At 37.7% G+C, this 26,953-nt stretch overlaps 1 protein-coding gene across 1 annotated transcript in view; it reads left to right on the forward strand.

Annotated features, from left to right (window-relative positions):
- The window catches only part of hiw (MYC binding protein highwire), a 529,247-nt gene that overhangs the window by 41,901 nt on the left and 460,393 nt on the right, over nucleotides 1–26,953 (forward strand). Inside the window, exons 12-13 of the mRNA XM_083126444.1 lie at nucleotides 268–420; nucleotides 22,711–22,918. Of these exons, the coding sequence (XP_082982570.1) occupies nucleotides 268–420; nucleotides 22,711–22,918 (361 nt within the window). The remainder of the gene's footprint in view (nucleotides 1–267; nucleotides 421–22,710; nucleotides 22,919–26,953) is intronic.

Below are 26,953 nucleotides of genomic sequence, written 5' to 3' on the forward strand. Positions count from 1 at the left end.
TGCCTAATGATAAAAATGTGATTTCCTGTAGAAGGCATAAGGCATTACCTTCTCTGAAATTATTCTGTTTTTGTGATAAATTAAAATGAAATATATCCACCATCCAGTTAATGTAAAATGATCTGGCTAGAAATTGTATGTTTAGTGTAACTTGTTGTGAGTTTTCATTGTATGTGATGTATTATTAATGCAAGAATAGATATTATACAAAGTAAGTTATTAGTCTTAAATATAAATATTGTTCTAGTAATAATTAAAATATTTCAGGCCATGTAACGGATCTGAAAGATGTTCATGTGACTCAGGTAGCCTTGGGGAAAGCTCATGCAGTTGTTCTGACTAATAAAGGCCATGTCTACACATTTGGAATAAACAACAAAGGGCAGTGTGGGCGTGAGTTTGTTGCAGCAGTTAAAGAAGGTATAGTATTTCACACAAAATAACCTGTGACAATATTTTTGTGTTTGGATATCATTCAGATGTAATATTTTAGGATTGCCATAATTGACAGCTATTAGCAACTACTGCCAAATCTGATACTGAACCTCCTTCCCGTACAGCTCTGGCTACAATAGTGGAGTAGTTCTAAAGTTATGTTACATTTAATGTCAAGAAAAAGAATAATACTAACCCTGGAAGTTTTGGAAACCTGGAAAAGTCAAGGAAAATGACCTAGGCTAGAAAAAGTCGGGGAATTTTGTAAAAATATTCATAAAACTGGAAAAATCATGAATATTAAATATAATTGTTGTACATGCTGTGAATATGGATTTTTAAATATATTTCTAAACACTATTTTGCTGCTGCACATATTACTAAGTAAAAAGGAATACAGTGAAACCTCATTTTTATGTTTCCGCACTTTATGTTTTCCTGCTTAATACGTTCAGTCATTCAGGTCCCAGCAAAAAGCCATGTTAAATGATAGGATGTTTACCTTGATCTTTCCTTTGCCATAACTCCTGTCTCCTGCTTTATACATCTCCCAAACTGTGCTGATGTCATTAAATTTCCAAGAATACTACTACTCTGTTGGCCATGCTTAAAAAGAAAGTAAAAATATGTATATCTGAACATGCAGAGGCATATTTTTTTTAGGCATATGGCCAATGTTTTGCTCACTGACATAAGAATGCAACATATCTTATTCCTCTCACTAAGATTATTGAGGTGGGGGGGGGGGGGTGAGGGGGAAGAGAATGTCTTGAAGATGGAACACATTTATTCTTAAGCATGGGGCAGGGGGAATGATTTTTCTATGCAGATCATGCCAAGAACCTTCTCTTCCTCCATGAGGTATACAACTTTCCCTCCCTCCCTCCCTCCCCACCAGGATTATCTGAGATCTGCTGCTTGGGTCAGTGTTTTCTTTAGCAGCTACAAAGCTGTCTCTTGCGGATACCTGCTAACATCAATGGCTCATCCAACATATCCTTGTTTTTAATGAGCAGTCTTGCAAGGCTGTTTTACTTTACGAAATACGAGCACCAGATGCAAAAGCACACTATTTGCTCTGCTGTCTTTTCAAAGCAAAACTGTAAATCTTATTGTGCAGCTAACAGAAGAATAAAGATCTTGAATTGTGAGATCAGTGTAGGAAGCAAGTGTGCACAACATTTGATATAATATAATGACTGCTTTTCTTTAGAACCATTTACAGGTTAAAATTAAATCACACAATTTTCAATGAATGCGAGACCGATGAAAAAATGCACTATTTAGTGCGATGCTGTTAACGGAAGGGGTGTTTGTCTCCACAAGACTCCTAAATCCAACATTAAATTGTCAAATTATGAAAGAGTAAATTACATCCCCCCTCCCCATTTTGATGTCTAAAATGTTGAAGTTTGATAAAGCTTGTTTTGAGTTGCTGATTAATCTCTATTCTATCGGTACCAGTCGATATAAGCATATTGCTGCCTGTAAAATTGCTCTATTTTCATAAATAGTACAAGATTTTTGGCATTTCGTTACATTTTTATGGATGGCCTATATTAAGGTAACCAAGTTTTTAAAACAAAATGGTACATTTTTCATATTTTCCTGAAGAAAAAATGGGACAAAACTGGATGCCAGTCACATTTTAATATAAAAACTGTTTTGTGATAAATACTTGTATTTGAAAACTAATTAAATAAAAAAAATACTGTTGGAATAATTTACATAATGTGGTGATATGCACTGCACTCCAACCAAGCAGACCTTTAGAGTTAAAAGTAATTCATTGATATTTTGCCGATTAATGCATACATCCTTCTTTTCAAATAACATTTTATAAATGTTTACACACGTGTGATTACAGTTTACCTTATTAATCAACATAGATTTCAAAGTTTGTACTGAAAGAGCCTTCTTCTCACTCGTCCACAAACCATTCATGTAGACAACACTTGTTCAGTGATGGCATTTGTTCCAGGCAAACAGGGAAGAACTCCAATATTTTAATGAAATTGAAATATTGCACATTGTTGACATTAAAACATGAAATAGCTAGAGCAACGTATTTATGGTGAATAAAATATCAATATTTCAGTACAGAGAGAAGGCACATTTATGTTTTAAAAGAAGCATATAAAATACCATTACCGTGTTAGAATGGTGAATGAAATCCCAAATTGGATTTTAAAAAACTAATATTACACAAAATAAATATTTTCTTTCCAATAGCACATTTATGTAGTTATCAGAGTACGGTATTGAGTTTATTCCTGCGTAAAGGGAGTCCATTCTTGCATCTCAAATATTTACAGTAGAATTAATCAATTTTCCGTGATTTGCTTAACACAGGATAAGTTAGACTTCAGAAAGTGTCACAGCGGTAAATAAACTCTAAATTCGTGTGCAACAGTTTGTTTTCCTTTATGCAGTGCATTTCAGATCATTTCATGACAAAACATGGTAGGAAAATGCACCTCACACCCTTCAATAATATGAAAAATTAACATTACAGTGTGTTATTTCACATTTCGTGTTTGTCAAAAACGAAATAGAAATGGCTTCTACCCAACAATACTATAGTTCATAGTAATAGTAGAGAAGGTGTATTCATCCAGTAATTCTATGCCGATAAGTCATTGTCACAAAAAGGTACATTTTGGCATCCCATTTATTTATTTTTTAAAAATTGGGACAAAGATCCAAAAAGGACTGTCCCAGTTAATATGGGACATCTGGTCGGACCACTTTGCCTATGTGGACATTTTTGCATGATAATGTTCACATGAGCACATGAACACTCATGTACATGTCTTAAATTTCGTAAATATTAAATGCACACACACATACGTATATTTATTCGAAAAAATACTATGTTTGATGTACGAGTATATACACACAATTTACTCTGACACGACTTCTTTCACGTCTGGTAACTTCTCTAAAATTTAGATAGTTGGTAACACGGAATCCTACGGTGTTCCACGGAGGGCGTTGCACACAATTGCTGTGCATGTTGCATAGAGCTGACAGCTAAGGGGCTGTTGGCCACTATACCCCGAAGATGTTCACTTCGCTGTGCGAACACTGATGCAAGCGGAATTCTTACATTCGGCACCAGAATGCAGCATATACGAGGCATGCCTAGGGGGACTCAAAAATGTCTGTGCTTCATAGTGGCAAACTTTAGCAAGAATTTGCTAAACCTGGCAGATTTTAAGGAGGAGAGGGACAATTTCCCCTATGTCCTTCTTGTAGTACTTCAAATATAGCATGAATTTGGGGGAAAATTATTGAAAATAAATTGAACTGTTATTCTCACTTTTTCAATTGAAGATGAAGTTATAAGGGAGAATAGTAAATCTGCTTTAAGTACAAAAACATTATTCTGAACACCCGTATGCAAACCGCACGCGACGCCACTCATTTTTGTCAATACCAATTATGTATCAATATAAAATTTACCAATGCTAATAACTGATGTTCTGCCAATGGAATATAAAATTGCAAATGTTAATTTAAGAACTTGAGTGATTTATTAACTTGCTTCATTAATGTTTTTATCTAAGTGACTGCAACAAGTTTTGCCTTTGAAAAAGAAAATGCCTGTTAATTATTTACTTTACATAATCCAGGCCATATGAATTATATGTAGGGCCATTCCATGTTAAAATTGACAAGATCCTCAACCTTATCGAGGATCCATATCTTTTGTAATTCCGAAATTACAGGGATGCAAAATGCAATTTTGACCAATTTTTTCACCATCTTGTTAATTTTAAATAGCAATATTTCCTCAATCAGAACACCTATAGGAGTGATTGAGATGCTTTTGGAAAGGTCTTGAAGACCGTTCAGCCTGTACCCTGTTACGAGCCTCTATAGTAGCCTAAAATGCCATGTTACCACATGATTCGTCCAGAATACATACGCCATTGCAATACAGTACATTACTAGGTAAATAGATGATGGGCAAAGTAAAACATGTGGACGTGCACCCTTCTCCTTGGAGCATTAGAAACAGATAAATGAACACAAATTAAGCTGAGTACATTATCCCGGTCACTGACATCCATCGATGTCTGCTAATCACAGAATTTAGACAGAGACTACCACACAGAGGTACCAAGTACAGACATTCGTACAATTACACACCACTGAAGCACCAACTACTCTTCGCCACTTGGTAATGAATCACGTGCCTCTCAGACATTAAGATCCATGGCTACCCAAATTTTGATTACACCACCTTCAATTTTTTGTACTCTTGCTATAGGTTTTCAAGACATTTCCAACAGTATCTCAATCACTCCTATAGGTGTCCTGATTGAGGAAATATTGCATTTTAAAATTAACAAAATCGCACATTTTGCACCCCTGTAATTTCAGAATTACAAAAGATATGGATCTGGAACTATATACATAGGTTCCTACCTTAGGTGGCCTTTTCAGTGTGCCAAATTTTAAATGAATCGAAATATGTGAAGTTGAAAAGTGCCTCTTCATTGGTTGATTTCACATGGAATGACCCTATTATAGAATAATTTTCACCAAATACAGGGTATTTATAGATATATCAAATCAGTAAAGTGATCAATAATGTTACTGATACACCGGTATGCTTGTATTGACTGATATTGATAAGAGAACCACTTAATCTTTCACATCCCAATTTTTTATCACTACTGAGATAAACAGTGGAAGCCCTATTTTATGTTCCCCTATTTTCATGGTTTCAATACAGCAATGTGTTATACAATTTTCCTGGATTTGATATTTTTGTGCATTTTAAGTTTTCTTATCTTGGTTGCTTGAAAAATGTAAAATTGAGTTTACACTGTATTTCATATACCCTAATAGTTTTTCTTGTATGTACGCATGGCTTGCATTATAGAATTATTTTCCTGTAGTTTACGGTTATTACAAGTATAAGAAAACATAAGAAATGTCACAAAGAAAAACTTTTCTTATGTTTGTAATAACCGTAAACTTCAGGAAAATAATTCATATACCCTGTTTTTGTAAAGTAATCTACCGTGCATCCATTTCCTTGCTAGGCCGAGAGATCGGGAGAAGTGTGGCGGGCAGCGCTAGGGGAGATGTAAACATTTTTGACCAGTAACGTCCCGCTTATTTTTATGGACATATCTTTAGCATGCAGATATTTATATTGCAAAACGAGCACTAACCTGTGTTATAAGAGTTGTTCAAAGTGATGTCCACCTACATTCACACATTCCTTGCATCGTTTGATGAAATTTTGATTCACGCAAAAGTTCTTCTTCCTTAATTCTTCCAAGTTCTGCTCTTATATTGTTTTTTAGTTCATCGATTCTATGAGGGTTATTTCGGTAGACTCTCTTTTTGAGGTTCCCCACAAATAATAATCACACACGGTAAGATCTGGCCTACACACGTCTCGACACGAATCTGTTTTCACATAAGTATCATACATAAAAATTCTTTGTTCTAACGTGAACTTTGCGGCTGGCATTTCAATTGCCTCACTTACACACAACACACACACTGCAATTACACAAAGAAGTAGCACGGCAAGTAACCAAAAAACACACTCTTTCACACAGTACGAAATTAACACGCTCTTGGTTCAAGGTCTGTTCCTCACTCCAGTCGCAGCTCTGTCCAGGGTAGTCGCGAATGAAAGATCAACTCAAGCTTGGAGCATTCAGATTGCAAACAATGCTCACGAAAACCATTGACTTTTAACGGTTTAGTGTGCAACGTAATCTTGATACAGTGTTGCACATTCGAAACCTCCAAACGATTCCGAGCAAAGCAAAATGCTTTCGAGGGTAAACTTAAACGGGACGTTACTGGTCGAAAATATCGGCATCTCCATTAGCGCCGCCCGAAACACTTCTCCTGATCTCTCGGCCTCGCAAGGAAATGAATGCACTGTATATGTGTCAATTTTGAGTTTCATTTTCTTTTTGTAAAGTGTATGTGCTTATTTTGAATTTCATTTTCTAAGAGACAACCTATTGCAGTCACCTGCTTTATACACTAATTATAAAGGAGGAAAAATGAACCATTCGTGTTCTTCATAGAAGATTTTCAATTTTGTATTGAATCTATAAAATACTGAGTATCTGTAATTTATTGGCAAAAATTTCTTTAGTCCAACTCTGGCACGCACAGCATTTGTGCTGTGTAGACCAAGATTTATATGTATTATTATGTTTATAATGTTATTTACAGCACACAGTATTACAGTGAATTTGAATTATGAAGAGACATACCATTAAACAGGGGTGGACCAATATGAAAATTTGGCTGATGCTGATAAATAAGGACATTGAATTTTCGCGATGCGCAAAATTGCGAAATGTGAAAAAAAAATGCAATTTTGAACATTCTGCACGTAACTACACCCCCAATGATGAAATGTGCATGAGTTTTATTCTCGAAGTAATGCGAAATGTGTGCTTTTCCACGAAATGAACGCTTTTTTGCGAAATAACCGTGAAATATCATCAAATTAAGTAGAAAACAAGCAAAAACCGGCAGTCGAGGTTGTGCACGCTAACTGTCGATTTGTAACGAAACGTTTGCCTAAAGTTTCCTACCACTTGCAGCTGAAGAATCACAATCTCAGTTCGAAAACTTAGCTCCCTGTCAAGCTGCATTCCTTTCCTCCCCCGAATGTCTACTCAACTTCCAGTTTTGCTGAACTTGCTAGCTGTAGCAGCGATAAGATAAGGATATGCTTTAAATACATACAATGAATAAATCACTTGAGATATGCAATTTAGAAATGAAGTAATTTTGTGTTGGTATTTTCTTTTTGGTTGGAGAGCTAAGTACTTGTGTATGTGTACAGTATATAAAAATGAAGTAGATTATCAATTTATAGCTCTTTTCTATGTTGTTTCCTCTCATAAGGAAAAAAGTGTGTGCCATTTTTTTTTTTCACCGCTGGTATATACCGCTGATCTAACATTTTATTTACCGCTCTCCTCAGTTTTTATTTACCATAAATTTGTGTCCCTACTGATAAAGTACAGATATAAAATTTACCAATACTGATAACCAATATTCTACAGAATCGATATAAAATTCCAAATGGTTCTTGAAAAACCTGAATGGTTCATTGACGTCCTTAATAAATGTGTGTATCCAGGTGACTGCAGTGCAAAAGAAGTTGCATATTTAGACATTTACTTTTTAAAAAGTAGGGCATGGAGATTATCTATAAAAATTATAACAAAATGGCAGAGTTTTGCACTAAATTATAATATATTTTTGGATGTATCGGGTTGGTAAAATAATCTGTAATTTTACTGATAAATCGATACACCAGTATGCCTATATTGGCCAATACCAATAGATAGAGGCACATATTTTTGGTAAATAAAGAAGCAAAATTACAGTACAAAATTGAATCAATTTCGGGTTCAAAAACTGTAAATAAAATAAAATGTCGCTGTTATAGCGGTGAAAAAGCGGTATATAAAATGATATTTTGGTTTTAAAATTGTAAATATAATCCTAGATTTGATTTATAAACTGCACTTACTACACAAAATAAACATATCCCTTCTAATAACACATTTATGTCATTACCAGAATATTAATTTTATTCCTGTATAAAGGGGTCCATTTTTACTTCTGAAATATTTACAGCAGAATTAATCAATTTTCTGTGAATTGCATAACACACAGGATAATTCTGACTTCAAAAAGTGTTACGTCGGTAAATAAACTCTAAATTTTGTGTTTAATAGTCCATTTCACATTTTGCAGTTCATTTCACATTATTTTGTGACAAAACAGGGTAGGAAAATGCACCTCACACCGTTCAGAAACATGAGAAATTAACATTACAATGTGTTACTTCACATTTTGTGTTTTCGTCAAAAACCAAATATGCATGCCTCTACCAATAGAGTACCAATTAATCTGTCCCATCAATACATTAAGCATTTAATTGTGTGAGAACCAGAGTAACGTAACTCCAATTTGTTAAATTCATGGAGAGAGGAAATAATGTATTCTTAGGAATATGTCTAACTCTTTTTCTAGACACATGATTTCACCTTACTGCTAACGATTAGGAGTGGAGATATGTCGATCTGACTCAATATAGAGCTCGCAGAGGAGTAAATTTAAACAAACAGCAAACAGGTTCTCATTTGTGTTTTTTTAAGTGGAACCATTGCTTTCATATTTGAACCCTAAATATATACAAGAAATAACTTTTACAGTAAGCTAAAACATTGCAGAATGATGTGGAAAATATTTGAAAATATGCAAGGAAAACCTGGAAATGTTAGTTGAACAATGTTGCAATGGGAATTGTTGAAATGGTTTGTTCAGAGTATGAAACATGTTTTGTGTACAAATAATAGCCTATATTGATGATTTTGTTTGACTTGTAAGGAGTCTTAAAAAGAATGAAGATATGCACATAGCTTTGGCTTTTGCCGTTCGTGTAGATGTTACTAAGTTTGTTACTTGGTTGGGATTCAGATTTTCAGTTTTGATCTTTTGTGAGGACAACTAAGGAGTCACTTGAAAAAGAAAAGTGACAGTGGTGATTCGGATGTGACGTATTAACTGTGTATTACCCAACAAAAGTTATCTTGTGATTTGGCACACATAGAAGATGTACTGTGTGTCCAACAAAAAGTTGTCTGGCAAGACTCTGTCTTTACAGGGTGTTGCACCACGGAGTTTTTGTTTAGTTCATGAGAAGGATTTGTGCCAGGTCAAAGCTGTTTTAAACAGAGCACTAGCACTTCTGAAAAGAAATTGGCATTTTGCATGATTGAACAACCTGCCCACATTTTATAATAAAAAGGAACATTACTTTTCTTATGCTCTCCTTTTATTGATTTATTTGTTACTATATCTATCCATGCTTGCAGTGGCAAAGTGTGCCAGCAACTCTAGGGTAGGCAGTACTGTAAAATAGGAACTTTCCAAAATGTTTTTACTAGTTACCTGAATAAAAAAAAACTATCTGAATGGTGTATTAGAGCTACTTCAAATTTTGAGTTTAATGGTATTTCTTCTCTGGAGAGTAAAGATACACAAAAGGGAAAAATGAATGTGAAGAGATGAAGAGCCTCAACTTCAGGTGTAGAAATGAAGTAAGCGAGGAGAACGAAGCTTCAGTGTGACCTGCAGGGTTGCCAAGTCCAGAAACGAAGTTGTAGACTGTGCAAGAAAAATGTGGTTCTTTAGCCAGGCTTGTTGAAGGCTGTGATTGATGTGGTTGGAATGTTGGGGGGGGGGGGATGGAGTTGAGGGGTGGGGATGGGGAACATTAGTGGGTTGTCTTGTTCAAACCAGAGGATGGGGGCCCAGTGGTTAGCACATCATGCTGTGACACCAAGTGTCCTTGGTTTGAATCCCGCTCGGGCTTGGTTGTTTGTGAATGTCTATTCATCAATTTCATCATTTCATCACTCATCCCCATCTTCGCAAATTAGCCAAGAAGCACAAAACGCGAAGTAAAATAAACTAAATCAATCAATCAATCAGAGTATGGGGGAGGGGTTGGATGCACTCATGGCTGTTATGTAGTAGACTCTCTCCCATCTTTTACGTACTGAGGTGTTGGTGAATTGGGGTAAGGGTGGCTTCTATGTGTATGGGAAGAAACGAGGATGGGGCAGGTTTTTACTTGGTTCAGTTGTGTTTGTGAGAGGGGGAGTGGTTGCACGCTGGAGGGGTGTGGTGGACCAGGATGTTTTAGAGGTTGGGCCGACATTTAAAAAAAACACTTCCCTTGTTGGGGAAGACGTTTCTGGTGTTGGGATCACTGTGGATTGGGAAGGAAGGAGCATATGGTATGTGTGATTTTGTTAAGGTGGGGGTGATATTGGGTGACAAGTGGCAGGTTTCTTGGTGGAGGTTTATGATGCAGTTTTGGATATTTGTTTGGTGACCAGGATGGAAGAATATCCATAGTTGACCAAGGTTTCGTGTATGCTTTTTAATACTGTCTACAACTTCATTTCTTGACCTGGCAACCCTGCAGGTCACACTGCAAGTATCTGTCATCTTCCTTACTTTGCTTCTACCCCTGAAGATGCAGCTTGCAGCCTTGAAAGTTTGATTTTTTCTGTACCTGGTGAGTGATTTCTCTTTCACTTTATACTTGTTATTTAGGTCCTGTGGCCCTCCTTTATAATCATCCCTTTTCACTATTATGCTGAACATAATATTCCTCCTTCTTATTGTCTACAATCTAATTGTTCAAAGGTATTCAGTTGAGTTCGTGTAAAAAACTTGCAGTATATAAAATAATAATGTCCATGGTGTACTGTATATCAAAACCTTGGCAAATCAGTTCCAAGGAGTTCAAGTTTTTGAAGCTCATTTGCCACATACTGGTAACTGAATTTCTGTGATAGTTTTTACCCTAGTAACAAGAGTGAATATGTAAATAAATAACATGAAATAGGATACCGATACATATAAATACACAACCCACATGCTCACTACACTTGAAATTCCACAAATAAATGCTGCTAAATTCGCTATTTTGCTACACAAAGATGTAGGAAATATGTGACGAAGGAGGCAATTAATCACTCCAATCAGCTTGTTTAGTTCTGGAAAGTCGAAACTGGAACATCTTGTTTTGGACTTGTGAATGGTAATTCTCTGAATGTTAGTGACAATGGTTCTACATTAGCATGCAGTGTTAATTGAACATTATCCATTGTCTAGTGTGAGAGTAAGACAATGGATAATGTCCAATTACCATTGCATGCTAAGTGTGAATAGTGTATCCTGTCCCTGCAGGTCAGGAAGGCTGCTGCGGTTTTGAGTTATCCCATTCACGTGCCTTTGAGATGATGGAAATTGTCTCTTCTTTTGCTTAAAAGAACCAAAGAATCACAATTTTCACTAAGGCAAAACTTATATTTAGGTCTGAGCAGAAACTGATGCCAATATACACTGAACGATCATATTATTAGGAACACCTGGTGCATAATATTCAGTGACCAATGACGCAGTCCATATGGTGACCATGTCACGAGGGGCTCACAGAAAACATGTTGACCTCTCCTCTGCACTGCAGACGGTAACATTCGGCAGTTATGGGTAAATGTGGTGACTTAAGCGACTTTGACTGTGGGCAGATAATTAAGGCCCGGAGGTGTGGTGCTAGTATCTCGGCAGTAGCTGCTCTTGGCTGTTCCCGTACGACAGTATCGAGGGTGTACCAAGAATGGATGAATCGTGAACAGACATTGAGCAGATCAGACTGTGGCCAGCCACAAGTGGTTGATCAGTGAGGCGAGCATTGTATGTCCTGACTGATATTGCAGCAATGATGCTCCACAGTGAAACATTTGATCCACCAGTACAACTGTGTGCAGGTACATAATATTTCCATAATAACTATGCGACGTACTCTATGTGATCAGAAGTATCCGGACACCCACCTGAAAATAAAGTACAAGTTTGGGCAATCCTGCATCGGAAACACTGGCAGTCAATACAGTGTTGGCCCACCCTTAGCCGACCCACCCTTAGCCTTGATGACAACGTTCACTCTCACAGACATACTTTCAATCAGGTGCCGGAAGGTTTCCTGAGGAATGCCAGCCCATTCCTCGCAGAGCGCCAAAATGAGAAGAGGTATTGATGTGGATCGGTGTGGTCTAGCACAAAGTCGGCATTCCAAAACATCCCTGAGATGTTCTATGGGTTTCAAATCAGGACTCTGCGCAGGCCAGTCCATTAGTGAAACGTTGTTGTCGTCAAACCACTCCCCCACAAGCCCTGCAGTATGGTCGTGTTGAAAGACACATTGGTTATCCCCGAACTGGTCTTCGACGGTAGGCAGCATAAAAGCTGTTAAAATGTCAATGTAAGCTTGTGCTGTGACATTGCCATGTAAAGCAACAAAGGGGCAAAGCCCCCTCCAGGAGAAACATGACCACACTATAACCCCGCCACCTCCGAATTTCACTGTCGGCACTATACAGGCTGGTAGATGTCATTCACCAGGCATTCGCCACACCCACACCCTACCATCGGATTGCCACATTGTGTACTGTGATTCATCACTCCACACAATAGTGTTCCACTGTTCTATGGTCCAGTTTCGACGCTCCTTACACTACACGAGGCGGTGTTTGGCATTTGTCTGTGTGATGTTTGACTTATGGGCAGCTGCTCGGCCATGGAAACCAAGTTGCCGCACCTTGCGCCAAACAGTAATGGTGCTTGGAGTAGATCCTGATGCAGTTCAGAATTCCTGTGTGATGGTGGCGATGGATGATTGACGATAATGCTGTACGACCCTCTTCAACACTCGATGATCTCTGGAGGTCAACATGGGAGGTTGGCCTGCATGCTTTTGGGTTGTACACATCCCTTCACTATAACTTGGAAACACTGGACAGAGGGATGTTTAGGAGGGTGGAAATCTCACACACAGACTTCCTACGCAAGTGGCACCCAACCAACTGACCACATTAAAAGTCTGTGAGTTCCTCAGACCATCACATACTGCTGTCTCACACTGTCTGCAGACTACTGAGTTCGTTGACTATGTGTTTCACGCGGTAGATGGCAGTATTGTGTCGCCCTCTATGATAAACATGTTTCGCGGTGTGTCCGGATACTTACAGGGGATGAACAAAAATATGGAAACACCTGCAGAATTTCACATTACCTTTATTAATATCGAGCAGGACCACCTTTGGCACGAAGAACGGCCTGCAGTCAACGTGGAATGGACAAATACAGGTCGCGTATGGTTGTCAAAGGGATGTTGTACCATTCTTCCTCCAAAGCAGCTGCACGTTGTTGTAGAGACGATGGTGGTGGGTAGCGGTCTCGCACCTTGGTCTCCAAAACCGACCACAGAGGCTCAATGATATTGAGGTCTGGCGATTGTGGAGGCCATGGCAGATGTGACACTTCATCTTCGTGCTCATCAAACTAGTCCTGGACGATGTGAGCTGTATGAACAGGGGCTCTGTCATCTTGAAACACGGCATCACCATCTGGGTACAAAGTTTGCACCATGGGATGCAGCTGGTCACTCAAAATGGGTACGTAGTCCCTGAAAATGGGTACGTAGTCCCTGGCAGTGACATGTCCATGCAGGGTGATGATGGGTCCAGCAGAATACCAGGAGATGGCTGCCCAAATCATCACTGAACCGACACCATGCTTCACTCTCAGTAACAGACAGTCTGTATCGTACGCTTGTGCTAGCATTCTCCACATGTACACTTGGCCAGCAGTTGGAAACAATGTAAAGGATTACTTACGTGAAATTTAGAAGATTTCACACTTCGCAATGCGGAAGTGCGAAATCTTCTAAATTTCACGTAAGTAATTTTAAACCGCGTTTACCGCAACCATCATGAAATGTAAAGGATGACTCATCCGACCAGATTACAGTCTTCCACTGCTCCATTGTTCAGTTTTTATGGGCGTTGCACCACTGTCTCCGTCTAGCAGCATGGTCAACAGTCACGATTGGTTTTGGAATTGCAGATTGCCATGAATACCCTGCTTGTGGAGTTCTCTTCTGACTGTTTTGACGCTAACAGGGTTTGTAAGCACTGTATTCAGCTCAGCAGTGACTTTTGGAGCCGTGGTGATCTGCTTGGTCACAATCCTACCCAATGTGCCTCTTGTCTCTGTCACGCAATACACACTTACATCCACGCTGGTGCTTCGCTGATGCGGTTTTCCCAGAAGTCTCGTAGGCAGTCATGATCTTCGAGACTGTGCCTCTTGATACACCAAACATTTCCGCTACTTTTGTCACGGAAGCTCCCACCGTACGTGCACCCACAATTTACCCTCTTTGAAACTCTGTCAGCTCAGACATGATTCACGATACCATTCAGATGCAAATCGTGTTTGAAATGCCTACCTGTTTTATACCAGGCGTTTCCATATTTTTGTCCATCCCCTGTATGATCACATAGAGTATCTTGCATCGACTTGGGTTCCAGAGACTTAGTGTCAAGTGATAAGTGTCAATATCATTGCAAATTGGTTAAAATTTTGGCACTCATATTGATTCAATTGGTATTGCTCCAGCTGTAATAAAAATAATAATAATATATAATTTACATAAAATATAATTTTATTATTATGTCACTAATTATCAAATTTTAAGGTAGATGACATTTACCCTGTCTCTGTTGATGCTTTACTTCTACATGTATGGAACTAGAAGGTGAAAGCCAAGGAAAAATACTGGAACTTTTCAAATTGACTGTGTAGTATTTTTTTTTTTTTAGGGTATTACTAAATAGCTTTCTTGTGTAGTTGTTCTTATACCTAAGGAAACTTCTTCTATTTAAGTAGGATATTATGTTCTTATTTTGTATTCATAAATTACAGAGTATTGTTATGTATTACATTTTTTTTTTACTTCTGTTCCATAAAGTAACTCATATTTCCTTTTTATCTTTACATTGAAAGAATTAAAGTAATGCTTTGCTTATTTCAATCATAAGACAACATTGCTTTATGTGGAAGTTTACAGATGAGAAGTAATTTCTTTATCATTATCATTTGAAACCAGGTGACTGCAATGGATTTTTTTGCTTTGAAAAATATCTGTGTATTTGAACATTCTTCAAAGAACTAGGCCATGTGAATTTCTTTTTATAGACATGCAAATAATAAAAAAATGGCAGAATTTTGCACTAAATTGCAAGCTAGATAAGCTAGACTCCATGGTGCAACAGCCCTCTTTGGACCAGGGCCTGCTAAGTGGCTTTTGTATTGGGTGAGACATGGTCAGCATCGAGTCCATCCACTATTTTCTAGCTTTCAAGACTGGATCCTGCTACTTCTTGTTTTCAAGTAGCTTCCCAATTTTGTTTACGTCACTGGGTCAATTGGGGGGCTTCCACAGGGAATCTAATCCAGTACTGTTCTCACCAAACGCGAGGGCACTAACCGTTTGGCTACATGGGAACCGAACTATTTATACAAAGCTACAAGCTAATTATAGAAGCATCAAATGATACATCAATATGCCTATATCAGCTGATACCAATAGGCTAAGGATTTATCAGTCCCATTGCTAATTGATTTAACTGTATTTCTATAGGCCTCCTCTTAGCATGTTGTACTGTGATAGATTTGAATCTTTAATCACTTTGTGAGTTGTCGTCTGGTTATATAGCTATTGAGTATGTTTGTAAAAGTATATTAAAACTTGTAAATTAAGAGGGAACCTCTATGCTGTAGTACATGACTATTTTTCCAAAGTTCAGTTCAACCTGTCTTCGCAGTAGCATGTTCAAGACTTTCCTCTATTATTTCTTCATTGAACATGCTAAGCCTCTGTCTCTCTCTCTCTCTCTCTATATATATATATATATATACAGGGTTATTCATAATTAGTTACCCAAAACTAAAATTAAATAACTCCATTTGTATAATATGCTTACATAATTTATTTACTGCATTGAATTCTACATAACTTGAAGTTTATTATAAAGGTTCAATATGGCTTATGTCGATATAGACTTTCTCGGACTTTCTCCCTCATGGCTTCCACAACATGATCTGCTACCCTAGTATGCCCCTGACCTTGTTCTCCGTGTCACAGCCTGTCTTGAGAAAACAATCGTACCAGGATTTGACAGTCTTTGCTTGTGGTGGAAAGTTTTCATGGAACCACAGACAACACTGTTCGAGCTCTGCACTGCTGTACGACTCCATGTTGACTGGTTTATTGGTCACGTAGTCACCTGTAACAGAGTGACTGACCCCTGGTGGCCTAGAAATGAAACTTCATGGTATGGCACGTATTTAGAACCACATTTAAATCAATATTGAATAATATTTGCCGAGTTAATGAGCTTTTGTTTTAGGTAACTAAATTTGAATAACCCTGAACATAAAAATTTGTATTGGTTATAGTCTTAGCACATATCTGTTGTGGGTGTTTAGCTACTTTTGTGTTGCTTCTTGTTTTGTGAGGAGGCATGGTTGATTGTATGCTTTAATTTGTTTGCAGAAGAATCAATTCAAGATAGTTTACTGCATGATGAGGGCAAAGAGAAGGAAACACCCTCGGATGTTGGTACCGAGAATTGGCTAAATTTAAGAGGTGTGATTATTACTATATTATTATTACTGTTGTTATGTTGAAAATTTTTGGAAAACTTTTAATTTCTATTCACTTTTGCCGATTTTAGTGTAGATTTAGTACTAGGCACCAAGAATAATTTGTTTCAAGTAGAGATAGTATGGATCCTTCTGCTCTGTGATGACAGGAGTCCTAGGTAAGGCATGAACATGTCTGTGTTTGCTTTACCTAATCTACGAGGGAGAATCGATTGAAAACCTTAAATTGTTTCTATTTTTTTTTATCTAGTATATTTCTTCGCGTATGCTTGCACACATTTGCTGCATTTTAACATAGATCAATTGCTGTTCTACATATAAGTTCAAGTCTGAGTTAGTATCCATATACCTCATCAAGAAGAAGCTTTGAGATGGACGTACACACTCACGTGAGCAACTGTGAAGGTCTTTCCACACATTTGCCTTGCGAACCGAGGTTATTGTCGAATTTCTTCCCACCATCCTTAAACTTGATGGTGTGATAAGCATGCATAAAAATATTGAATTTAATTTGCCATAGAATTTCTGTTCGTTGTAGGCTTCCAGAGGGCAAAAAACCACTGCTCTTCACTGGTAAACAAAAATCAAAAAGAAAAAAAAAATGGCATTTTGAAGTTCACTTGATCAGTGTTGCAGCCATGAAGTTGTTCTGTAAATTATAGTTGATACCTTAACTTTGAAGTATATACAGTCTATCATTAGAGGCACATATTTTTGGTAAATAAAAAAGCAAAATTTCGGTACAAAAACAGAGTCGATTTTGGGTTCTAAAGCAGTAAATAATATAACATTTCGGTGTTGTAGCGGTGAATAATCACATCAAAAATTGCTATATAAAATGACATTTTGGTTTTAATATTGTGAATATAATCCTAAATTTGATTTATAAACTGCCCTTATTACACAAAGTAAACTTATCCCTTGAAATATCATATTTATGTAGTTCCCAGAGTATTAAGTTCATTCCTGTGTAAAGGGGTCCATTTTGGCTTCTCAAATATTTACAGCAGAATTAATCAATTTTCCATGAATTGCATAACTCCCAGGATACCTCAGACTTCAGAAAGTAATGCGTCGGTATATAAATGGTAACTTTCATGTTTAAAAGTATATTTCGCATTTTGCAGTTCATTTAGCGTTATTTCATGACAAAACAGGGTAGGAAAATGCACCTCGCACCTTTCAGAAACATGAAAAATGAACATTATAGCATGTTATTTCATATTTCGTATTTTTGTCAAAAACGAAATTTGCGTTCCTGTATTTATCATACAATTTTTGTCGGACTTTTAAGGTTTTCATTTGACTCGGCCTTGAACTTCATCAGTATCTGATCATTCTTCATCATTGAAATTAATGAAGAAAAGTGAAAGAACAACTAGAAAAACAAACTCCATGCCATAAGAGCCCTTTGGATGCCAAAATCTGCCAAGTGGCTTTTCTGACTTTCAAGACAGGAGTTCACCACTTGGGTTTTCACGTAGCTTCAAATTGTCCTCATGATGCTGGGTCAACACTGAAATTTTGCAGCCCCCACCAAGGATTAAACCCAGAACCACCTGCACCAAAGGCAAGAGTGCTAACAATTTTGCTAAGCAGAATCTCTACAAGAGAAACATAAATAGCATTTAAGTAAATGCATTTAAGAAAAAGCAATAGACTCTGGTTGACTTTATCCAAGACTGTACACAAAATAGTTAGTCTAATTTGCTTCTCTAATCATTCAAATATGGCAGTATTGCAATGGTGACTTGTGGCAGTATGCTTATATTTATATTCATTATATCCTATCTTTCTAGTTTGCAATTTGCTAGTTCTTGACCTTCAAGTAGCTCTCTAATTAACCTTGCAGCACTAAAAAACCAGGTTAAATGCATTATTATTTATTTTCCGTAATTAAAATTTCATAAAATATTTTAGGGTTGTGACATACATGTATTTACCTATACTTTATAGGTATTGGTAAACAAAGTTATGATATATTAGTAAAATTTCTGATGACATTATTGAACACACACATATATAAATAGTATCTAAGTTAATAAACAATACTGCTGTTTTTATGATGAGTTTGTAAAATAAATGTCCAACGTGCAGCTTATATAATTTTTCACGGAAACTCATTAGAGTCATGGACGTATACATTAATATAAGAGGTGAATATCTGATTCATGTTCTACACCAGGGGTTCCCAGACTTTTTCGTTTCACAGCACCCTTGGTGTTTCTAGATTTTTCCACGGCACCCAAGTTAGAATGTTAGCGTATCTAACACTTGCAACGCTCGGTTAGTGTGGTTAGGTTGCTTGCCTAAAGTTAAAAAATTAACACGTATTTTAAATTCAGAAACATATTTATATGTAAAAAGTACCAAATAAGCACATATTTGGAACAATCATATCATTTCTGTGAAAACACTAGAACATTTCGCGGTGCCCCTGTAAGCCATGGTGCGCCGTGGCACACACTCTGATAACCACTGTTCTACACAAAATGTTTTGTTATATGAAATTTGTGTAATATCGCTTATTGACATTGTTAAAGTATATATAATATATCTGTACTTCATTTCAATATTGGTAAAAATTGCACGAGTTCCTTTCTAAAATATACAGTGGAAAACCTCAATTTAATATTTTTTGAGGGACACTGACTGTAAAAGTGTAAACTGCGGGAATATGTAAAATCCAGGAAAAATTTACATCTTGCTTTATCTTGAAGATTTAATGTATAATGCAGGAAAATGGAAAATGTGGGTATGTAAAATCGAGGTTTAATTGTAATCGTAAAGCATCTCAGAATTAGTTTTTTTGTGAAAACTGGTTTGGAGTAGCTAATGAAAGAGTTTGCTAAACTTGTTTCTTGATTTTTGAGTGCTCTACCAACTGTCCAACAGACGCTACACATGTTGTAGGAAATCAATTCATAGAGCACCGACAGAATGCCAGGATGAGTCATAGTGTTCATAATTTTTTTGTATGTTAGGTATTTCGATTCATCTGCACAGAAAAGAAAAACAAAGCTAAATTGTAATAGTTCTTTTAGTGTATGGAATAGTGTAGAAAATACCCAGATATGCAATTTTGATATTTTTACTTAGTGATAATAGTATACAGAAGGTTGTTCGGGATATATCTGAGTGACTTTCAAGGTGTACTTACCTCATGAAATGCTATGCCGCCACCACCAGTTTTGTTCTATTGGACCACCAGCATTGTGGACATCCTACATCGGCATTTACCTTGTAGCAAACTACGTTGGAAAACCAGCAGGGGAATTTTATCCCATTCCCCTCTGCAGGCTTTCGAAAGACCAAGGAGGGTGTGTGAACGGCGATGTTTCAGATGTCGTTTCAAGAGTCCGAATGTACAGAAATCCATAGGACTGCCATCAGAGCTTTTGCCAGGAATATCTTGAAATGGGATAACACAGATCTCTGTTTCCTGCTCCATTTCCTGATAAATGCTGAGGGATATTTGGGCAGTATGGCTTGAGGTCTTGTCCAGATGAATGGGTACCAGTAGTGTGTCCTCGCTGTACAAACTAGGGATGTCTGTACGGAAGTTGGGAATCATAATGGATGACTGAAAGTAGGCAGCATTCACCTTCACATTTCTGCCCGACCCTGTGGCCGAGTGGTCAGCACATCGCGCTGCAATGCCAAGGGTCCCGGGTTCGAATCCTGGTCGGGCTTGGTTGTTTGTGAATGTCCATTCATCAATTTCATCATTTCATCACTCATCCCCATCTTCGCAAATTAGCCAAGAGGCACAAAACGCGAAGTAAAATAACCTAAATCAATCAAACCTTCACATTTCCATCCACCTTACGTATCGGCAACTTTCCCACATAACCGAATCCAGTAAAAACCATGAAGCCTCTTGGAAAAGGGAACTGGAGTGAATAAAGTTGTAGCCAGCACGAGTTGGCTTCGTGTATTTTCCTGGCATGCCATTCACTAATCTCTCTGAGCACAACGGGGTGCCTTTTCTGGGTGAATGTTTACCAATCGGGCCCCCTGTTGTGTGCACCGGTACAATATCTCTTTGACAGTGGGTTTTCCGACGGTCAAACCATTCTGCCGACACTGTTTTACGATTCGGTCGTGCGAGAAGTGTTCATGGAAAAGTCAAGTAAAGTAAAGTGTTCCCCTGTGCATAGCACTACGCCATGGAGGCGTATAGGGGGTGTGGGGGTAATGCCCCACATTTTCTTGATCCGGTCATGAGTGGGGGTGATGTGATCATTATCATGCCCCTGACCGCCTTTACCCCCCAGGGTTTCCCCCAGGTACCCAAGTTATTCGATGCTGGGTGGGCGCCGGGGCCGCTTCCACCGTTAGAAAAGTTCCCGGATTTGAACCGGCCAGGGATCGAACCCGGGACCTTTAGCATGGTAGTCAGACACGTTACCGACTGAGCCACCGCCATGACATGTCCTTTCCAATGACGTTTCATTTTTGGTGCCATTTCACAGCTATATGCATGATATTCTGGCACCTGCAAGCTGCAATCCACAACTGATAACAGCTTCAATGTCACTTCATCATGGCATTGCAAACTAGATATAACTAACTAACTCTCTAGCCTTCTTAAACCCGAAGGTTCATGGCTGCAGCAACACAGGCCTTCCATCTGTCCCTATCTTGAGCAAGATCTATATACTCTTTTCCATCCCTACCGATTGCCTTTAGGTCCATCTCAACGTTGTACCTCCATCTTCATCTTGGTCTTCCTACAGGTCTCTTACCATCAGGTTTCCCAACAAGAATCCTGTAAACTCCTCTTTCCTCTCCCATTCGTGCCACATGGCCTGCCCACCTAAGCCTTCATGATTTAATTATTCTAATAATATCTGGACATGAATACAAATTATGTAGTTCTGTCTCCTCATCCCTTTTAGGTCCAAATATTTTCCTAAGGATCTTATTTACAAATACTCTCAATTTATGTTCCTCTTCAATGTTAGGGACAAAGTTTCACACCCATATAATACTACAGGCAAAATTACTGTTTTGTATATTTTAACTTTTAGTTTCTTAGATATTAAACGAGAAGACAAAAGTTTATGAAGAGAGAAGTAACATGCATTTCCTGAATTAAGCCTATTTTTTATTTCCTCTTTAATATAATTTCCACATGTTAATATTACTCCGAAGTATTTGAATTTGGAAACTGGTTCATATGAGTTGTTATCAATAATTAGATTTTGATTATTACCTAACACTTGGTTTCAGCCTGTAAGCATATATTTAGTTTTCTCTTCCAAACCTATCTCTTTAGCAGTTTTAAAAAAATATTTTAGCATTATTCTTAATTGTATTTATATCATCCCCTAATAAATCTACATCATCTGCATATGCTAACAACTGAGTCATACCATTTAATTTTAGTCCTCCTTTAGTTTCTTTTACCTTCCTAACAGCATATTCTAAGGCAAAATTAAAGATCAATGGAAATAATGCATCTCCTTGTTTTAACCCATCATGAATTGTAAATTTGTCAGACATATTAATACCCACACGAATTTTACTTTCTGTTTCACTGGTGCATACTTTTATCATACTAACAAACTTCTTAGGTATTCCAAACTCAACTAATATATTATATAATTTATCAAAGCAGATATATCCTTAACAACCTTCTGTGTAATGTGCTCTGGAAAGAAAAGATGGCATTGAAAATTGTAAAAGCAAGATGTGATCAGTTTTGTTTTTGTTAAAATTTATGTTGATGATGATACAAAAATGGTCGATAAGGTTGAGCGATACTACAATTGATTGATTGATTGATTTGTTTTATTTTACTTTGCTTCTTGTGCCACTTTTGAATAATTTGCAAAGATGGGGATGAGTGATGATGTGATGATATGATGAAATGATGAATGGACAGTCACAAACATCCATGCCCAGGCCAGGATTCGAACCCAGGACCCCTGGTGTCATAGTGTGATGTGCTAACCATTCCGTAACGGGGGCCCGGCAAGGGATACAATCACCAATGCTGGACCATATTTTTCTGGAGTCCACAAATCTCAAGAGGTCTGCAAAAATGGCATGTGACACTTTTGCATAGTCTAAATATCCTCAAAATTATGCATAATTTTCATTATTTCTGCAACAGTATCATTCTATTTTCTATTTTATTTCCCCATTTTTAATTGCGAGTTTCTTTCCCAGCCCCAATGGTTGTTGCCATGGAAACAACTGGAGAGGAGGAACCTGAGGAAGATGAGCTGGAATGGGAGGATGCGCAGGAAGTGATGTGCCCCCCAGGGAAACACAACTGGAAGCATGACCAGTGTATGGTGTGCACGGTTTGCAGAGAATGCACTGGTTACAGCATCAGCTGCCTCAGCAGCATGAGACCAGATAGGAACCCTGGAGAGTAAGTGGAAATTTATCCATTGATTATTAAATCAGTGGTTAGTATGTTGTTTGTACATTTGTTGTCAAAATTATTTCCAAAATGTGCACATTCGTTGGCAGATTTAGTGAATTAAGTTCCTGATTCACAATTTTACTGCCTAAAGTTCTGGGTTTGTTGCATCATGACTGTTTTTTTTTTATCTATTTTATCTAATCATTATTTGTTTTCATCATAATGAAAAGCAGTAGGAAATGGACATTTAAGTAACAAAGTACAATATAAAAATAACCACCTCCACCACCATAATAATAATAATAATAATAATGTATTGACTGACTATCTTATTTCCACATCTTTCTTCATTGCAGTTTTTCACTTCTTTCTTGGTTTTTCTGTTGGTCTTTTTTGTATTTAGTGCCAATCCCGTCATTTTTCTGGATAGGCTTTATGTGTTCTTTCTCTGTTTATCTCTGCAGTATTTTAATTTGTACCTTTCTATTATAATCTGTAACTCTTCAGCACGTGTTATTTCTTATGTTATCATTTATTTTAGTTTATCTTGTTCTTCCTACTGATTCTATCAGCTGTTTGCATCCTGCCTTCAAACTGGTTTGGTTGCTGAATTTGTTGGGTGACAGTTCACAATCTTGCACTTTGCACTTGAATGTTTCAGGTTTGGGTCCTTGCCTTGACAAGGTGTGAGGGTTGCATCAATTTCACCTAATCATAATTAATTATTATTACATATGATTAGTCTAAAGATAAAAAGTAATGGCCTACAGTACTGTTACTGTTTAACTGTTAATTAGTGCAATACTTCCGTTCATATCTTATCAGTGGACTCCTTGATGTTTCAATATTATATGTGTTGTGGGTGAATAGGGTTCTGGCATCTGGATCCACTGTTAGTCCATGTGTTTGTGATTGTTCCTTCATCCATTTCGTCTTATCGCCATTCATCCCTGTTGTTGTTAGGCAAAAGAGGCAGAAAGGACATGTAACAAATTACATCAGTCTATCAATATAACATCTTCATTAAGCAACAGTGCCCTGTATTCAAATCATATTGTATTTCTTAAAAGAGGGAAGTCTGAGTAAAGGTAAGAAGTTTAAATTCTCTGGAGATGCCACCCAAAAACATTCACTGGCAGAACTTTACTGAATGAGAACTTGCATTGTGAGTTTTTACCTTTCATTCTTCCATTTTATCCTAATGATGGGGATGAATGTCGGTAGCCTCCTAGAGTCATTTTATTTTTGTGCTGTTTTGCTCCTGTACCCTGGTTTAATGCAGGCAAGACCATGTACTTTTCTGCATGAAGCAATGTGTATGAACATTTTATGTATCTGCATTTGGAGCTACTCGGTGGCTGAGCACATTAAGTGGTCAACATTTGATCCTGCAACCAAACTTTCCCAAGTTGCAAGTCCTGGGCATGGGTGTTCTATGTTTTATTTCCTCATCACTCATCCTCATCACTGCGATTAGCCAAAAGTGACACAAGAGGATAAAAGAATAACAAAGATACAAATACATACTAGCACCAGGATTTCTGAAACCTTGAGACTTCTGCGTGACATTAGCCTAGCACCACTGCTTCCATGCCAAGGTTTCAAATATGTTGGTGGATCTATACAATCGTCATTCAGAAAGTAAAGAACGTTTTTCCATACAAAGATATTATTGACAGTATTACAGAAACATGACGTACATGATTTGCTACACAGGACTGTGTAGTGATGACGTCATCACCTTGTAATCAAGGGGTCATGTGTTTGATACCCAGTAGAGGCTCATAGTGGTTTTGATCCCACTAAACTGTAGACCCAGTCCCAATTAGCCTTACTGTGCATAAAGTGGACTTAAAACAAACATAAAACAATTTTTTGTCACATACCACCACCTACTCCTCCACATAATTGCTTTTGACATTGAGGCACACCTTGACACATCAGTTTAACTATTCCCTCCTCGTACCATGTGGCCGCCTGACTGTTCAACCAGTCCATGGCAGCATGCTGTAGATCATCACCACCTGCAAAGCATTTACCAGCAAGGTGCTCCTTCATCTTCGAAAGAAAGAAGGAAAAGTGCAAAGCTCATCATTCTCTTGAATCATGCCGTCCACCTTTTTGTTTCACCATAGATTGCAACAAGTCTCCGATGCATGTCATTAGGTAACAGTTGGGCTGAAAAGTTCGTAGGCTAACATAGTAAAAAATATTTTTTTGACAAAATTCGATTTTATTATTCAATATAGTTGCCTTCGAGGGCGATACAATGATTATAGCGGTCATACAATTTTTCGATGCCATTTTTATAGTACGATTTCTCTTTAGCCTCAAAATAGGCCTCAGTTTCAGCGATTACCTCTTCATCAGTGCTAAATTTCTTTCCAGTGAGCATTCTTTTAAGGTCTGCAAACAGGAAAAAGTCACTGGGGGCCAGATCTGGAGAATATGGTGGATGGGGAAGCAATTCGTAGTCTAATTCATATAATTTTGCCATCGTTTTCATTGATTTGTGACACGGTGCATTGTCGATTGTGAGCATGCGCGGCACCTATTTTGCACACAGCTTTCGCATGTTCAAATATTCATGCACAATATGTCCAACACGTTCCTTTGATATTTTTAAAGTCTCAGCTATCTCGATCAACTTCACTTTACGATCATTTAAAATTATTTTGTGGACTTTTTTGATGTTTTCGTCGGTAACAGCCTCTTTGGGGCGTCCACTGTGTGCATCGTCTTCGATGCTCATTTCGCCTCGTTTAAATTTAGCAAACCACTTCTCAACGGTTGATTTTCCTGGTGCAGAGTCCGAATAATGTTTATCAAGCCAAGTCTTGGCTTCAACAGTATTTTTTTTCGCCAAAAAGCAATGCTTTATTAACACATGAAATTCTTTTTTTATCCATTTTTTCACAATAACAAAAGCTGCTTCACTCACAATGCTATATCTCACGAACTAATTATCCGGCAGCTGTGAAATTTATACACGTATCTTTTGAAGCTTAGTACTAAGTAAAAATCACATGGATTTAATTCTAGTAACGCCATCTATGAGTCAGCATACGAACTTTTCAGCCCAACTGTTATAATGTTCTTCACCTGCAAGAGGAATCATGCCATGCACCCCACAGTCAGCAGGATTTGCAATCAGCAGATTTGCAATCATTGTTACATCTCGTTACACACACCACCTGAATATGTTGATGGCTCTAAATGCACCAGCCAACTATCTACATCTTACCGACAACAATGAACAAATGACAGGCTCCAATGAAACATCTGCATGGGCTGTATGAGCAAACTTTCTTTACTGATCGAATGGGCTACATATATATAATTGCAAACTCGATTTTACATTTTCAGGGGACCAACCTGAAAAAAACTTAAAATGCCGGAAATTGTAACATGGAGGAAAATTTTACAACATTTTGCTGTGTTGGGACCATCTAAATTGAATGTATAATGTGGGAAAATGTAAAATCCACGAATGTAAAATCGGGGTTCTACTGTATATGCATTTGGAACAAAATGTTCCCAAGAATAAAATGACCTAAAGCCTGTTCAGCAAAAGAACAAACTTCAAAATTGTATTTTTTGTCTTTTCTGTCAAAAGCCAAGGAGGGCCACATGAACCACTGAACCAATCGGCTTGGTCCAGTTGCTGTGGTGAGAGGATTCCCTCCTTCTGAAATGCTAGCAAAAGGTGCATCTTGACAGCAAAAGGTGTCATGTACAGTGGGATCCATGAGTATTATGTGCAAATTGTCCATCACCATGTTCGTGCACTTTATTTGACCCATAAGAGCTTGAAGAATTAAAAGAAAACTCAAAACAACCTATTGACAACTTCTGCACAAAAATCCATCACTTAAAAACACATAGGATGTAAGAGAAAAATTAATGAAAAAGTCATGGACAATTTGCATGGTAATACTCGTGGATCCCACTGCACAACTGGGCAAAAATCAGACATGTAGCAACACTGCCCCACGTCTCCCTCCCCTTGAAACTCTCACAACTGGAGGCGAAATGTCTGGG

Source organism: Lepisma saccharinum, chromosome 8, assembly GCF_977018435.1.
Source record: "Lepisma saccharinum chromosome 8, izLepSacc3.1, whole genome shotgun sequence".
NCBI lineage: Eukaryota > Metazoa > Arthropoda > Insecta > Zygentoma > Lepismatidae > Lepisma > Lepisma saccharinum.